The 16,068-nt window shown below is 41.1% G+C and overlaps 1 protein-coding gene across 1 annotated transcript in view; it reads right to left on the bottom strand.

Annotated features, from left to right (window-relative positions):
- Positions 1-16,068, bottom strand: part of LOC126210065 (tetratricopeptide repeat protein 27) — a 132,393-nt gene that overhangs the window by 25,856 nt on the left and 90,469 nt on the right. Inside the window, exon 13 of the mRNA XM_049939185.1 lies at positions 14,519-14,689. Coding sequence (XP_049795142.1) covers positions 14,519-14,689 — 171 coding nt within the window. The remainder of the gene's footprint in view (positions 1-14,518; positions 14,690-16,068) is intronic.

The raw sequence follows: 16,068 nt of genomic DNA on the forward strand, positions 1-16,068 counted from the left end.
ATTTGTATTCAATATGAATATACACATGAATCAAATGGTCGAAGGTTCATATCACTCAGCTATTGCGAATTTTTAAGCAACATAGTAATTTATAAATGTAAGATTGCAATTAAATAAAATCTGCAGGTACTATCTTAACGACTTTAAATGATTAGTACAATAGTAGAAGTATTTTTGAGAATGCGGTATATTTCTGGAAAACACTTAATGGTGTCAACGGTCCAGCAATTAAATAAAATATAAGTTGAATAACAGGGAAACAATAGATTCCTACTTCACGTAATTAGTTACGAATAACAACATCGCTCGCGAGATATTCGCTTCCAAACACATACTACATCTTCACTGCAGAAGCCACGGAAGTCTCACAAGTGCACAAGTCGGCGCTACGAAATATTTCTATCTCCCGCTACCACACGCAAACTGCTCCACTCTCCAAGTCTTTCCTGTGGCTGTCCGTTACTGCTCCACGTCCAGTCTTTCCCGCAACCGTGCATCCGTCGCGCCGTACCGTTCAGAGGTCTCCCGTCGCTCCCCCATACCCCGTGCCCCTCCCCCACTTCAGTAGTCACCTGCTGTAGTAACGAGCGCTGCGATTAGCTAGAGGCACTCCCGCCACGTCTTCAAGCCGACAAGACGACGCACACTCACAAACATATTAAAACATATATGAAATACTGGATTTACATTTAAGTAACTTGAAATTAAATAAATATTCCTACGGCTGGGCCATAAGCGTGCTCTAACACACATTATTAAATACATATACAAATCAAATAAACATACATAAAAAAAAAAGAAACAAGAGCTAGGCCAGTAGCCTAATGTCTCTGTGCTTTCTAAAACAAAGTGAATATCTAACCAGTTTTTTCACGAGTAGTATATATCGGATATAAACAAAGACACAGACGAATAAATATATTTATAAGCATGCTGCTACAGTTTTTTCGTATCACTGTGGAGTACTTACGGCCTGACGCGATTAATATTAATCGGCCTCTTTGACCTCCAATAACTCTTTCTGTTCTCGACTCCTGAACCGCGGGACAAACTTGGCGGCAACACAATGCATTCCAAAGGCTGTCTCAGGATTTCATGACACAATCCAATTGAAATGTTACATTTTTCTGCAATCTCTCGAACAGTCATTCTTTGAGTGGCATGCACAATTTCGTTGATGTTCCTGACACCGAAGGGCATCCTGAGCGAGGGTCACCTGTAACTTGTGTCCGGCCACTTTTAAACTGTACGAACCATTCGTAACACCGAGTACGGCTTAAGCACTCGTCACCGTATGCTTCCTGCATCATTTGGTGTGTGGAAAGGTTTCCTCAAGTTTCACACAAAATTTAATCCAGACATATTGCTCCTCTAACCCTGCCATCTCGAAATTCACAAACAGTGCGACACAATGTTCTACTCTAACAGCACTGAACAATAACTAACAGACTACGACAGTGAAACTTTGGACAGTTCCACATTAAACACACGCGAGTGCAAGGATGCCGACCACACTTTGCACCACCACCGCATCACAACAAATTTACGAATGTTCTGGAATTTTTTGAACAAATCTCATATAATACAAGGTGTACAACTTTGCTTCTGCTACTTTTACCCAACACTTGAGGCTTTAATGAAACAAACTGGTTACACACGTATCATTCAAAGTATTTACCATCACTGGCCACTACTTTCTCCCATCTTTCGGGCAGAGTACGAATCCTGCATCGAAAAAGTTGCTCATCTTTTGAAGCGATCCACGAATCGACCCAATGTGTGACTTCTTTATGAGACTGAAAGTGTTGGTCAACCAGGCCACGCTCCATTGATCTAAAGAGGTGATAGTCAGAGGGAGCAATGTCTGGAGAATAGAGTGGGTGGGATAGGATTTCCCATTTTAACATTTCCTAGTGCGTTTTGACCTCTTTTGCATCATGAGGTCAAGCATTGTCATGCTGCAAAATCACTTAATCGTGCCTCTTGCTGTACTGCGGTCATTTGTCTTAATGCTTTGCTCAAACGCATTAATTGTGTTCGATAACGAGCACCTGTGATTGTTTCAATTGGTTTTAACACCTCAAACCTCATCGTACACGATGCCGAAGTGGTCCCACCATATGCAGAGCATGATATTAGAGCCGTGAATAATCGACAGGGGAGCATGGCAGGGATATCCCCACGATTTTGAGGTTTATTGTAATGAACCCATTTTTCGTCCCCGGTCACAATGCGATGCAGAAATCCCTTCCGTTTTTGCCTCTGAAGCAACTGTTCACAAACACACAAACACCCTTCAATTTCTCTTTGTTTCAGCTCACAAGGGACCCAAGTTCCTTCTTTCTGAATCATGCCCATAGCCTTGAGATCATTTTGAAATGGTTTGCTGTGTCACTCCCACTAACTGTGCCACTTCTTCTCGAGTTTGACGTGAGTCTTCACTCAGCAATGTCTCCAATTCTGCATCTTCGAAAATATTTTCTTGAAGCGTCGAAACCACTCACGACACGTTCTTTCACTAACTGCGTACTTGAGAGCATTCGACGAGACTCGGCCACCGTTTTCTTCATATTGAACCAAAACAGTAACACCTCCCGCAAATGACAAGAATTAGGCTCGTAAACTGACATTTTCAATCGATAACAACTTTATGATGCAGACACAAACCGACTAATGTTTGAATGAGGTTATGTTGACCGAGGTCCAAGCTAACTGCCTGACGTCTGTGATCTGTTTCTTTCAACCGCTACTTACCGTTGTCGCCACCTATTGGGAAATGGTGGAAACAAAGTTGTACACCTTGTACATACTTATTGATGGATATTTTATTCGTCAGAATCAGATCAACTACAAGGAGGAAAAGTTTGAATGAAAGAATATCAGGAACAGTGCTGAAATTTATGAAGTGTAAAATGGCTTAGTTACAGATGTAATGAAAAATCAATACAGTACATATTCTTACTTTAACTGCCTCTACAGGCATGAATAAAACACACACACACACACACACACACACCAACTACGACACAGGTCTGTGCACAACAGTGAAATGTACCTACATGTTCCTGAAAGTCGTATATACCATGGGTTCTATTTATCACAGACATAAGGAGTCAAGTGTTTTGGATAGGTCTTGGCATAGTGACCATTTGTAGCCTTATCAGAAGAATGGGGATACTGTAGCTACCCAACAGTACCAGATCAAAATTTAACTTCACACACTACCTCCAGCCCATGCAAACAGAGCAAACTTGTTGGTTCTTTCGCATTAGGTGTGGTCTAGTGTATGTCATAGGTGGTTTACAAAAGCACCATTTTTTGACGGGTGGTTCCTGGGCAAACCACGAAAAAATATGATTCTTGGGTACCAAAAATACCAACTGTGGAAACGATCACTTTTGTGATTTCTATTCATGGGAGATTGTTGAAATTTTTACCACATCTTCTGAAGATGGTGTTCTTGGAGAACTTTGAAACTGTTTTCACCACAAAGTTAAAACCTTCTGATTTATCAGGACATGTCATGTTTCTTCACTCAATCTGCTGGGATCTTCTTCAGGATCTTGAGCATTCCAGTGGACACCACAAGGTCCAGAAGAAGATCCCAGCAGAGGGGTCAAAACATCGACTGTTGGAGAAATATGATGTGGCCCAATAACCCAAAAGTTTTTAACTTCGGTGCAATGGCCACAAACGCTTGGAGACTTTATTCAATATAATTATCGATTACTGACATCCAGAGGGTCAAAGTTACCGTACTTATGCATGTAATAGCTGGTGGAACCAGAAATGCAGTTTTGACTGACATGGTGAACACATAGCAAGGGTTCTGCAGTCATTTTCTGAGGTCACTAAGTTTTTATCACCATTTTTTCACCACTATATGAAGTGCTTTCCCTGTATATTGGATACTTCATGTCTATACAGGCTGCCTCGATCTGGAAATTATTTGATAGTACTATCTGACAGCATAAGCACCTTACAAAAAAATTGCTTTGTCAAACAACATTCTTTGCACTTGCACGTCAAACATCACATTTTTTGGTATACTGTAAGTGCAGCCTGAAAATGTTGTGGCCTTCTTTTTCTACAGTTGTGTAAAGTGAACTTAGGTGGGTGGGAGATGATTGTCTGTTAACCTCTTATTATGGGTACTTTTATTGTTGTTTACATGTGTCAAACTATGTAAATAAACTGTCAAAACTTTACCAATCTACAGAATTCATTTTATATAAGCAGCACGCCCTGCTGTAACAGAAAAAAGAAGATAACCAGCTGAAAATGCTGCTGTCAGAGAGCAAAAAAGGTGGATAAGGTCCTCTTTAAAAGACTCTGACAGAACAGCGGGGAACCAGCTGCCTCAATCCTTGTTCTGCCTTACTCACCAGAAAGAAAGAAAGAGGAGACATTGATGGTGGGAGAGAGAAAGTGGCAATAAAAGACAAAGAGAGATGGATGAAGACAATAGGAATGGGAGCCAAAGAGAAAGGAGACAGTGTAAATGAGAAAGACAGAGGAGTGGAGATGAATTCGTACACGGTGCATAGGCAAAAACACAACCTGGATTTCCTGGTTAATAACACACTTTTCCAATGTTAAAACACACTTCTGCCAAGGTGAAAAAATACACCTTTCCAAAGTAAGTGACAGTATAATTTTCCTTGGAGCTGTAAAGATATCAATCCTTTGAATGTATAGGTTTTGTACACCAGTGAGGAACTTCAGAGAACGAAAAACTCGGCAAGAAAAAAATATATAGTTTTGAGAAGATCTGTGATGTACAGCAACACTTACATTGCGTATTTTCATATTATGATATGCAGCATATTTTCATGTTATGAAAGTATAGATTCGAGACAGCATGTCAGTTTGCAAAGCACAGAAATCGAGATTGAAATGCGCATTTGTAAGCTCCACGTGATCTCGTCAGCCAGTGACAGCACATATTCAGAGCACAGTACACGTGACAACGTTAACCAATAGCAAAATCACTGTTAATTAGTGCGAACACATAAATACAAAAAGTTTTTGGTTTAAATTATAGCTCAACAAAAGTTAAGCTTTCGCATAGAATATTGGTCTTTTTTGCATGTGTTACACTTTAAAATACAACACACAAATGTGCCGGTAAAATTTTAAATAATGACATTAATGTCTGGTCTTCTGGGCTCGAAAATCTTCTAAGCGGCTAGTCCTCAATGTGTTAAGCTTTAATCGAGACTCAAACACTCCACGATTTAAGAAATTCATTGCACATTCATGCACGTAACATAATTCATCTTGCATAAAAGCAAATTTACTTTGGAACTAACGCTCTTCGAAGCACCATTCATAATATTTTCCCATGACCTGTTACAAATAGCTTCATTTCAGCAACTGCCAGAGAGCACCAGAAAACTGGCATTACTGTATGTGGGCAGCTACAATGCTGTAGAAAGCCCATATGTTCATACATATAGAGTATTAAGAGATCTTACATGACATTATATAAAAGAAACAGGATACTCCACGAGCATCAGAATTTCATACACACACTAAAATGCATAATTAGGCTTAAGTGCACATTCGTATTTCCAGATTCACAATGAAGTAGACCCCAACCTGATATTAAGCTTTTCTGTGCAGTTTTTGGGATGCAAATTTTCCTGGAGTACCAGTGCTGTATTCTCATGTTTGGTTCTTCATTATGGCGCAAAGCCATACACGCCAGAAGATGAAAATGTCCACTTGAAATTGAGTGAACAGTTGACAATAACCAACAACGCGGAATGAAACACTTCATTTCTAATAAATTGACTGCCTCTGGGGAGGAGATTAATAAAAGCCACATTTATTTAGCAAACAGACAAAAATAACTTCATTGTTTTGCAAGGTGACTGACTGTCAAAAACATGGAAATAAAATAAAATCAGAAAGCTTAAACTAATAACATATATTACCTTCCCCCCCGCCCCATAATTATGTGAATGTATTTTAATCCACATGATAGCTCCTAACCAGAGAAATCTGTTTTGTTTTCATTTGTCTGCTTGTGTCTGCGTATGTGCGGATGGATATGTGTATGTGTGCGAGTGTATACCCGCCCTTTTTCCCCCTAAGGTAAGTCTTTCCGCTCCCGGGATTGGAATGACTCCTTACCATCTCCCTTAAGACCCACATCCTTTCATCTTTCCCTCTCCTTCCCTCTTTCCTGATGAGGCAACAGTTTGTTGCGAAAGCTTGAATTTTGTGTGTATGTTTGTGTTTGTTTGTGTGTCTATCGACCTGCCAGCACTTTCATTTGGTAAGTCACACATCATCTTTGTTTTTGGAGATATATATATAGGGAAACATTCCACGTGGGAAAAATATATCTAAAAGCAAAGATGATGTGACTTACCAAACGAAAGCGCTGGCAGGTCGATAGACACACAAACAAACACAAACACACACACAAAATTCAAGCTTTCGCAACAAACTGTTGCCTCATCAGGAAAGAGGGAAGGAGAGGGAAAGATGAAAGGATGTGGGTTTTAAGGGAGAGGGTAAGGAGTCATTCCAATCCCGGGAGCGGAAAGACTTACCTTAGGGGGAAAAAAGGACGGGTATACACTCACACACACACACATATCCATCCACCTCCATCAACCTCCTGACCCCACCGACACCCCGCACCCCTACCTTCTACCTTCTTCCTAAAATTCACAAACCCAATCATCCAGGCCGCCCCATTGTAGCTGGTTACCAAGCCCCCACAGAACGTATCTCCGCCTACATAGATCAACACCTTCAACCCATTACATGCAGTCTCCCATCCTTCATCAAAGACACTTTCTCGAACGCCTGGAATCCGTACCCAATCCGTTACCCCCGGAAACCATCCTTGTAACCATTGATGCCATTTCCTTATACACAAATATCCCGCACGTCCAGGGCCTCGCTGCGATGGAGCACTTCCTTTCACGCCGATCACCTGCCACCCTACCTAAAACCTCTTTCCTCATTACCTTAGCCAGCTTCATCCTGACCCACAACTTCTTCACTTTTGAAGACCAGACATACCAACAATTAAAGGGAACAGCCATGGGTCAGAGGATGGCCCCTTCGTACGCCAACCTATTCATGGGTCGCTTAGAGGAAGCCTTCTTGGTTACCCAGGGCTGCCAACCCAAGGTTTGGTACAGATTTATTAATGACATCTTCATGATCTGGACTCACAGTGAAGAAGAACTCCAGAATTTCCTCTCCAACCTCAACTCCTTTGGTTCCATCTGATTCACCTGGTCCTACTCAAAATCCCATGCCACTTTCCTTGATGTTGACCTTCACCTGTCCAATGGACAGCTTCACACGTCCGTCCACATCAAACCCACCAACAAGCAACAGTACCTCCATTACGACAGCTGCCACCCATTCCACATCAAACGGTCCCTTCCCTACAGCCTAGGTCTTCGTGGCAAACGAATCTGCTTAAGTCCGGAATCCCTGAAGCATCCCGCAACTACCCTCCTGACCTGGTACAGAAGCAAATAACCAGAGCCACTTCCTCATCCTCTCAAACCAAAAACCTCCCACAGAAGAACCACAAAAGTGCCCCACTTGTGACAGGATACTTTCCGGGACTGGATCAGATTCTGAATGTGGCTCTCCAGCAGGGATACGACTTCCTCAAATCCTGCCCTGAAATGAGATCCATCCTTCATTAAATCCTCCCCACACCACCAAGAGTGTCTTTCCGCCGTCCACCTAACCTTCGTAACCTCTTAGTTCATCCCTACGAAATCCCCAAACCACCTTCCCTACCCTCTGGCTCCTACCCTTGTAACCGCCCCCGGTGTAAAACCTGTCCCATGCACCCTCCCACCACCACCTACTCCAGTCCTGTAATCCGGAAGGTGTACACGATCAAAGGCAGAGCCACATGTGAAAGCACCCACGTGATCTACCAACTGACCTGCCTACACTGTGATGCATTCTATGTGGGAATGACCAGCAACAAATTGTCCATTCCCATGAATGGACACAGGCAGACAGTGTTTGTTGGTAATGAGGATCACCCTGTGGCTAAACATGCCTTGGTGCACGGCCAGCACATCTTGGCACAGTGTTACACCGTCCGGGTTATCTGGATACTTCCCACTAACACCAACCTATCCGAACTCCGGAGATGGGAACTTGCTCTTCAATATATCCTCTCTTCCCGTTATCCACCAGGCCTCGATCTCCGCTAATTTCAAGTTGCCGCCACTCATACCTCACCTGTCATTCAACAACATCTTTGCCTCTGCACTTCTGCTTCCCGTTATCCACCAGGCCTCAATCTCCGCTAATTTCAAGTTGCCGCCACTCATACCTCACCTGTCATTCAACATCTTTGCCTCTGCACTTCTGCCTCGACTGACATCTCTGCCCAAACTCTTTGTCTTTAAATATGTCTGCTGTGTCTGTATATGTGTGGATGGATATGTGTGTGTGTGCGCGAGTGTATACCCGTCCTTTTTTCCCCCTAAGGTAAGTCTTTCGCTCCCGGGATTGGAATGACTCCTTACCATCTCCCTTAAAACCCACATCCTTTCGTCTTTCCCACTCCTTCCCTCTTTCCTGATGAGGCAACAGTTTGTTGCGAAAGCTTGAATTTTGTGTGTATGTTTGTGTTTGTTTGTGTGTCTGTCGACCTGCCAGCACTTTCATTTGGTAAGTCACATCATCTTTGTATATATATATATTTGTATATATATATATGTCCTGCCAGTGCTTTCGTTTGGTAAGTCACATCATCTTTGTTTTTACATATATTTTTCCCACGTGGAATGTTTCCCTATATATATATATATATAACTTACCAAACGAAAGCGCTGGCAGGTCGATAGACACACAAACAAACACAAACATACACACAAAATTCTGCTTTCGCAACCAACGGTTGCTTCATCAGGAAAGAGGGAAGGAGAGGGAAAGACGAAAGGATGTGGGTTTTAAGGGAGAGGGTAAGGAGTCATTCCAATCCCGGGAGCGGAAAGACTTACCTTAGGGGGAAAAAAGGACAGGTATACACTCGCACACACACACATATCCATCCACACATATACAGACACAAGCAGACATATTCAAAGACAAAGAGTTTGGGCAGAGATGTCAGTCGAGGCGGAAGTAAAGAGGCAAAGATGTTGTTTTATGACAGGTGAGGTATGGTATGGGTGGCGGTAACTTGAAATTAGCGGAGATTGAGGCCTGGTGGGTAACGGGAAGAGAGGATATATTGAAGAGCAAGTTCCCATCTCCGGAGTTCGGATAGGTTGGTGTTAGTGGGAAGTATCCAGATAACCCGAACGGTGTAACACTGTGCCAAGATGTGCTGGCCGTGCACCAAGGCATGTTTAGCCACAGGGTGATCCTCATTACCAACAAACACTGTCTGCCTGTGTCCATTCATGCGAATGGACAGTTTGTTGCTGGTCATTCCCACATAGAATGCGTCACAGTGTAGGCAGGTTAGTTGGTAAATCACGTGGGTGCTTGTTTTACACCGGGGGCAGTTACAAGTCTATGTGTATGTTTGTGTGTCTATCGACCTGCCAGCACTTTCGTTTGGTAAGTCACTCATCTGGTCCTACTCCAAATCCCATGCCACTTTCCTTGACGTTGACCTCCATCTGTCCAATGGCCAGCTTCACACGTCCGTCCACATCAAACCCACCAACAAGCAACAGTACCTCCATTATGACAGCTGCCACCCATTCCACATCAAACGGTCCCTTCCCTACAGCCTACGTCTTCGTGGCAAACGAATCTGCTCCAGTCTGGAATCCCTGAACCATTACACCAACAACCTGAAAACAGCTTTCGCATCCAGCAACTACCCTCCTGACCTGGTAAAGAAGCAAATAACCAGAGCCACTTCCTCAAACCCAAAACCTCGCACAGAAGAACCACAAAAGTTCCCCACTTGTGACAAGATAATTTCCGGGACTGGATTAGACTCTGAATGTGGCTCTCCAGCAGGGATACGACTTCCTCAAATCCTGCCCTGAAATGAGATCCATCCTTCACGAAATCCCCCCCACTCCACCAAGAGTGTCTTTCCGCCGTCCACCTAACCTTCGTAACCTCTTAGTTCATCCCTATGAAATTCCCAAACCACCTTCCCTACCCTCTGGCTCCTACCTTTGTAACCGCCCCCGGTGTACAACCTGTCCCATGCACCCTCCCACCACCACCTATTCCAACCCAGAAGGTGTACACGATCAAAGGCAGAGCCACGTGTGAAAGCACCCACGTGATTTACCAACTGACCTGCCTACACTGTGACGCATTCTATGTGGGAATGACCAGTAACAAACTGTCCATTCCCATGAATGGACACAGGCAGACAGTGTTTGTTGGTAATGAGGATCACCCTGTGGCTAAACATGCCTTGGTGCACGGCCAGCACATCTTGGTACAGTGTTACACCATCCGGGTTATCTGGATACTTCCCACTATCACCAACCTATCCGAACTCCAGAGATGGGAACTTGCTCTTCAATACATCCTCTCTTCCCGTTACCCACCAGGCCTCAATCTACGCTAATTTCAAGTTGCCGCCACTCATACCTCACCTGTCATTCAACAACATCTTTGCCTCTGCACTTCCGCCTCGTCTGACATCTCTGCCCAAACTCTTTGTCTTTGAATATGTCTGCTTGTGTCTGTATATGTGTGGTAGGATATGTGTGTGTGTGTGCGTGTGTATACCCGTCCTTTTTTCCCCCTAAGGTAAGTCTTTCCGCTCCCGGGACTGGAATGACTCCTTACCCTCTCCCTTAAAACCCACATCCTTTCGTCTTTCCCTCTCCTTCCCTCTTTCCTGACGAAGCAACCGTTGGTTGCGAAAGCTACGAATCCCCTACTGAGACTTTGCAGACGATCCCCCAATAAGGGCAGATTCTTGTGAGATGGCTATAAAACAGATAGAAACTCTAAAAGAATGGGCAGAGAAAATTGGCCTGCAGATATCATCTGGAAAGACAGTGTTTACAACAACAAATTTAGAAATTTTCAAATTCCAAACCAAATATGAATAAAGTAACAGAGTATCACATTTTAAATATCTAGCAGAAATTATCTGTGAAAAATATGCACAACAAGAAAGAATACAAAAAGCTCTTAAAGGTATAAGATTAGTGCAAAATCTCTATAATAAAAAACGCTTATCTTTAAATGCCAAAATTAGACATTACAAAACAGTAATTAAACCATCAATGTTGCATGCCAGCGAAACCTTAGCACTAAATAGGAAAACTGATACAGAAAATCTAAAGAAAGAAGAAAGAAAAATAATTAGGAAAATTTTGGGACCAAGATGGATCGAGAATGGATACAGACTGCAGAAAACATCCAAAATTGAAGAATACTCTAACATAGAGACAGACATGAGGAAAAGACGCCTCAAATTCTATGACCACATAATGAGGCTTCCTGAACACGGACTAACAAAAAGAATAGTAAAATACATAGACTCCCTTGCTAACAGAGGGGGGAAAAAAAAAGAGAGAGACTCGGAATCAGCCAAAATCACCAGAGAAGAAATAGACATAAGGAACAATTTTAGATTAAAAGTAGAAAAATGGGAGGTTAAACGAGAGACAGAAGTCCGAAGAACCGGAACAAAATAGAGCGAAGAAAGAAGAGCTAAACTGTCGCAAACAATGAAAAACTGGTGGGCAAATAAAAAGAATCAGAAGAACAAGAACAGAAAATGAACCATCTTTACTTAGCGTCTTCCACTCTGGGAGTTTTGCAACTAATAATAATAATATTTAATTTTCTTATTGTATAATTTATTATGAAACAGGAGTTATGCTAAATGTCCATCTCAGAAATAAATAGGTACTGTGTCTCTCATATTTCCTGTGATATTTTCATTCTGTTTCTGCGGCTTGAAGCTAGAGGTAGCCCAAATAAATACTGATTGTGGAGAGCTTTATATGCTGTCAAGTGTCAATGGAAACATTCCAGTTCTCAGTACAAACAAGACGTTAAATTGCAATTTTATGCACCTTGGAGCCTCAAATGGGCTTGATGTAATATTCACTTTCAAGAAATTTTATGACAATGACAGCAGGACAGAAAGAACAATCTGTGTCTCCACAAGCGGCAAGGTATGGCAAAAGTAAATAGTGATCATTGCTTATGAAATGCTGCTGCTGTCAAACGCATTTGAACTGTATACCCTATCACACTGATGTGAGCCTATAAATATGGTACATTGTTTCACTTATAGAATGAAGTATAACTAATGACTGGTTTCCAAAGTCACACATCTTTTTTCACATTACTTACATGTTCAAATACCTTCCGGGAATACAGCTGGGTGATGCTGTTTACAACTGCCAATATTTCGACAGGTGACAACCCTGTCATTTTTGAGGCAAAACTGCAGCAAGCAAGCGCTGTGCAAGTGAATCTGATTGTGAGTAACACTGATTTCCAACATACTGTGTAGCAAAACACCTTGCTACTCTGTTGAGCCCAATAGTTGTTCAGTGTGAGCATCATGTTAGTTAGGAACACGGTAGATTCCTTACATTGACTAGAGGGAATGAATTTGAATGACTCTGATATTCTAGTAAGTTTTGATGTGGTCTCTCTCTTCAATTGTGTTCCTCTGTCTGTCGTGTTACAGTTGTTTGAGGATTAGGTTTGGTGTTGAATTAACAAATCTATTGACTTCCAATTCTTTTTATTCAATGACCAGTACTACGAGCAGACAGATGGCATTGTGATGGGAAGCCTGTTGTCAACTATTATTGTAAATTTGTTAATGGAAGACTTCGAGGAACATGCCTCGGAGTTAGCAGTCTCAGCACCGATAATTCTATGAAATATAACAACATGGAGATTTTGGCATGCACTTCAGCAGTTGGGATAGTTTTATTAATGAAGCAGTTGAGCTTAAATTAACAAGTAACCTTGCAAATAGAGATGGAGGTTTTTGCTTAAACTCTGCCTCTGCATGGAATCCTACTCTCCCCCCTGTCAAAAAACAAAGGGACTGAGTTAATGCTAGTTTTTAATTTTCACTACTTTCACTATCAATAACTTCTGGCATCAGTGATCTTTGGTTGTGTGGTGGCACTAGTATTTGTTGTTCTTTCTGTAATTGCTCTGAAAACTCACGTTTTAAATTCACTTGCACAGTGCTTACTTGCTGCAGTTTTGCCTTGAAAATGACAAGGTGTTCGCCTGTCAAAATATTGGTGGTTGTTGAAGACGTTACCCTGCTGGATACGGCAGGAGAAACAGGTACCTACATGTTGTAAACAACTTAAAACTTGATGCTCTACACCCAAAATTACCATTAAATAAATTTTTATGTGCAAGTGACATTCCGTACTGTTGTTGTTGCAGTGGTCTTCAGTCTGAAGACTGATTTGATGCAGCCCTCTACGCTGTTCTATTGTGAGTCTTGTCACTGCATTAACTACTGCAGCCTATACCTATTTCAAACTGCTGACTGAAGTCATGTCATGTCTCGATCTCCCCCTACAATATTTACCTCACACACTTCCTTCCATCAGCAATTTCAGTGATTCCTTGATAGCTTGGGAAGTGAACTATCAATCCTCTCTTCAAGACAAATTCTGACATCAATTTCTTTTCCCTTCAATTGCAGTTAGTACTGCTTCATTAGTTGCCCCTTTTGTTCATCTAATCTTCAGTATTTATCTGTAGCACCACATTTCATAAGCTTCTGTTCTCTTCTTGTCTGGACTGTTTATTGTCCACATTTCACTTCCATACGAATTTACACTCCAGACAAATACCATGCAAAATTTTTCCTAATATTTAAATTTATATTCGACTTTAACAAATTCCTGCATTTTTAGAAATGATTTTCTTGCTCTTGTTGGTTTGCACTTCACATCCACCTTATTTAGCCACTATCAGCTATTTTGTGACCAAAAAGCGAAATTTCTCAACTACTTCTAGAGCCTAATTTCCTTATCTAATTGCCTCAACCTCCACTGATTTAATTTGACTACAATACATTACCATTGATTTACTTTTGTTGATGTTTGTCTCACATTCTCCTTTCAAGACAATATCCCTCTGTTCAACTGAACTTCCAAGTTCTTGCCTTCTATGACGGACTTGCAATGTCGTCAACAAACATAAAAATTTTTATTTCTTCTCTCCGAATTTAATTCCTTCCCATATTTCTCATTGGCTTCCTTTGCTGCGTGCTCAGTGCACAGACTGAATAACATGGAGGATACTTTACAGCCCTGTCTTTGCTATGTTATTAAAATCTAACCATTTGCTGTTGGCCTGAGCTACCACAGCAAATATTACCTAATTTGAGCTTGCTTTAATGGTTGAGCATACATCATCACAATCTGCACAACAGTTAGCTGACATGTTTCAAAAATTATTAGAGGGCAGTGAATCTGTTAGAATAAATGAATACACAACATATGAAACTAATATGACTTAGGACAACAAATAAAGCAACATTACAGGTAACACTAAGTGACAGTTAGCAACTCCTTTCTTTTACCTGTCCTGTAAGACGCCCAAACAGACCCAGTGCAGCCTTTATCAGTCTCCGTGATGGCACACCGGCATTATCTGGGAGGTTGTTTGCCACTGCTTTCACCAGGATCCGAAGGACATCCTCATCGACATGCTTAGCTTTGAGGTCCAATATCCTATGATATGCTTGTATGACCTGCAGTGAGAAATATGCAACAAAATGGTAGTGCAAAAGCAAAGAAATCCATGTGACACTGTATCTTTTTTCATCAGACTGGATATTATTTACGAGTTATTTACTTATCGTTAGCACACTAATGTGGTTCTGAATTATAGTAATGAATGTTGTTTTACAATATGGTAGGAGAGCAAAAAATTTCTTTCATTCATTCATCACATTATGTAGTTTGCGTCATTAAAGAGAAGCTTCAAAAATGTGAAATGAGTCAAGGAATATAGAAATAAAAAGAGAAGTGACTCTATTAAATTAAATCACTGTACAAACACAATACTATGACTGTATTAATTAATATTATTTGCACTTGCACCAGCTAAATCTAACGTGGTAAGTTATACGAGAAGATGCCCCCCCCCCCCCCCATTCCAAGCAATTATTATTATTTCTTTCCTTTCTCAGACATTATGTCTGGTTAAAAATGGAAAGTGACATGGACCTTGATCAAGTGTAACTTCCTTGTAACTCTACAGTATATGTTACATTGCATTTAGGAACTTTCGGATAATTGAACATGTATCAATAATTACAGATTTCTGTAGTTGTATATATACGTCTGGACGTAGCTGTATTGTGTTGATGTACTGGTGGATATTGTGTGGTATGACTCCTGTAGTTGATAGTATGATTGGTATAATGTCAACTTTATCCTGATGCCACATGTCCTTGACTTCCTCAGCCAGTTGGATGTATTTTTCAATTTTTTCTCCTGTTTTCTTCTGTACATTTGTTGTATTGGGTATGGATATTTCGATTAGTTGTGTTAGTTTCTTCTTTTTATTGGTGAGTATGATGTCAGGTTTATTATGTGGTGTTGTTTTATCTCTTATAATGGCTCTGTTCCAGTATAATTTGTATTCATCATTCTCCAGTACATTTTGTAGTGCATACTTGTATGTGGGAATGTGTTGTTTTATTAGTTTATGTTGTAAAGCAAGCTGTTGATGTATTACTTTTGCTACATTGTCATGTCTTCTGGGGTATTCTGTATTTACTAGTATTGTACATCCGCTTGTGATGTGATCTACTGTTTCTATTCGTTGTTTGCAAAGTCTGCATTTATCTGTTGTGGTATTGGGATCTTTAATAATATGCTTGCTGTAATATCTGGTGTTTACTGTTTGATCCTGTATTGCAATCATGAATCCTTCCGTCTCACTGTATATACTGCCTTTTCTTAGCCATGTGTTGGATGCGCCTTGATCGATGTGTGGCTGTGTTAGATGATACGGGTGCTTGCCATGTAGTGTTTTCTTTTTCCAATTTACTTTTTTTGTATCTGTTGATGTTATGTGATCTAAAGGGTTATTATTATTATTATTATTATTATTATTATTATT

This window comes from Schistocerca nitens, chromosome 10, assembly GCF_023898315.1.
Source record: "Schistocerca nitens isolate TAMUIC-IGC-003100 chromosome 10, iqSchNite1.1, whole genome shotgun sequence".
Taxonomy (NCBI): Eukaryota; Metazoa; Arthropoda; class Insecta; order Orthoptera; family Acrididae; genus Schistocerca; species Schistocerca nitens.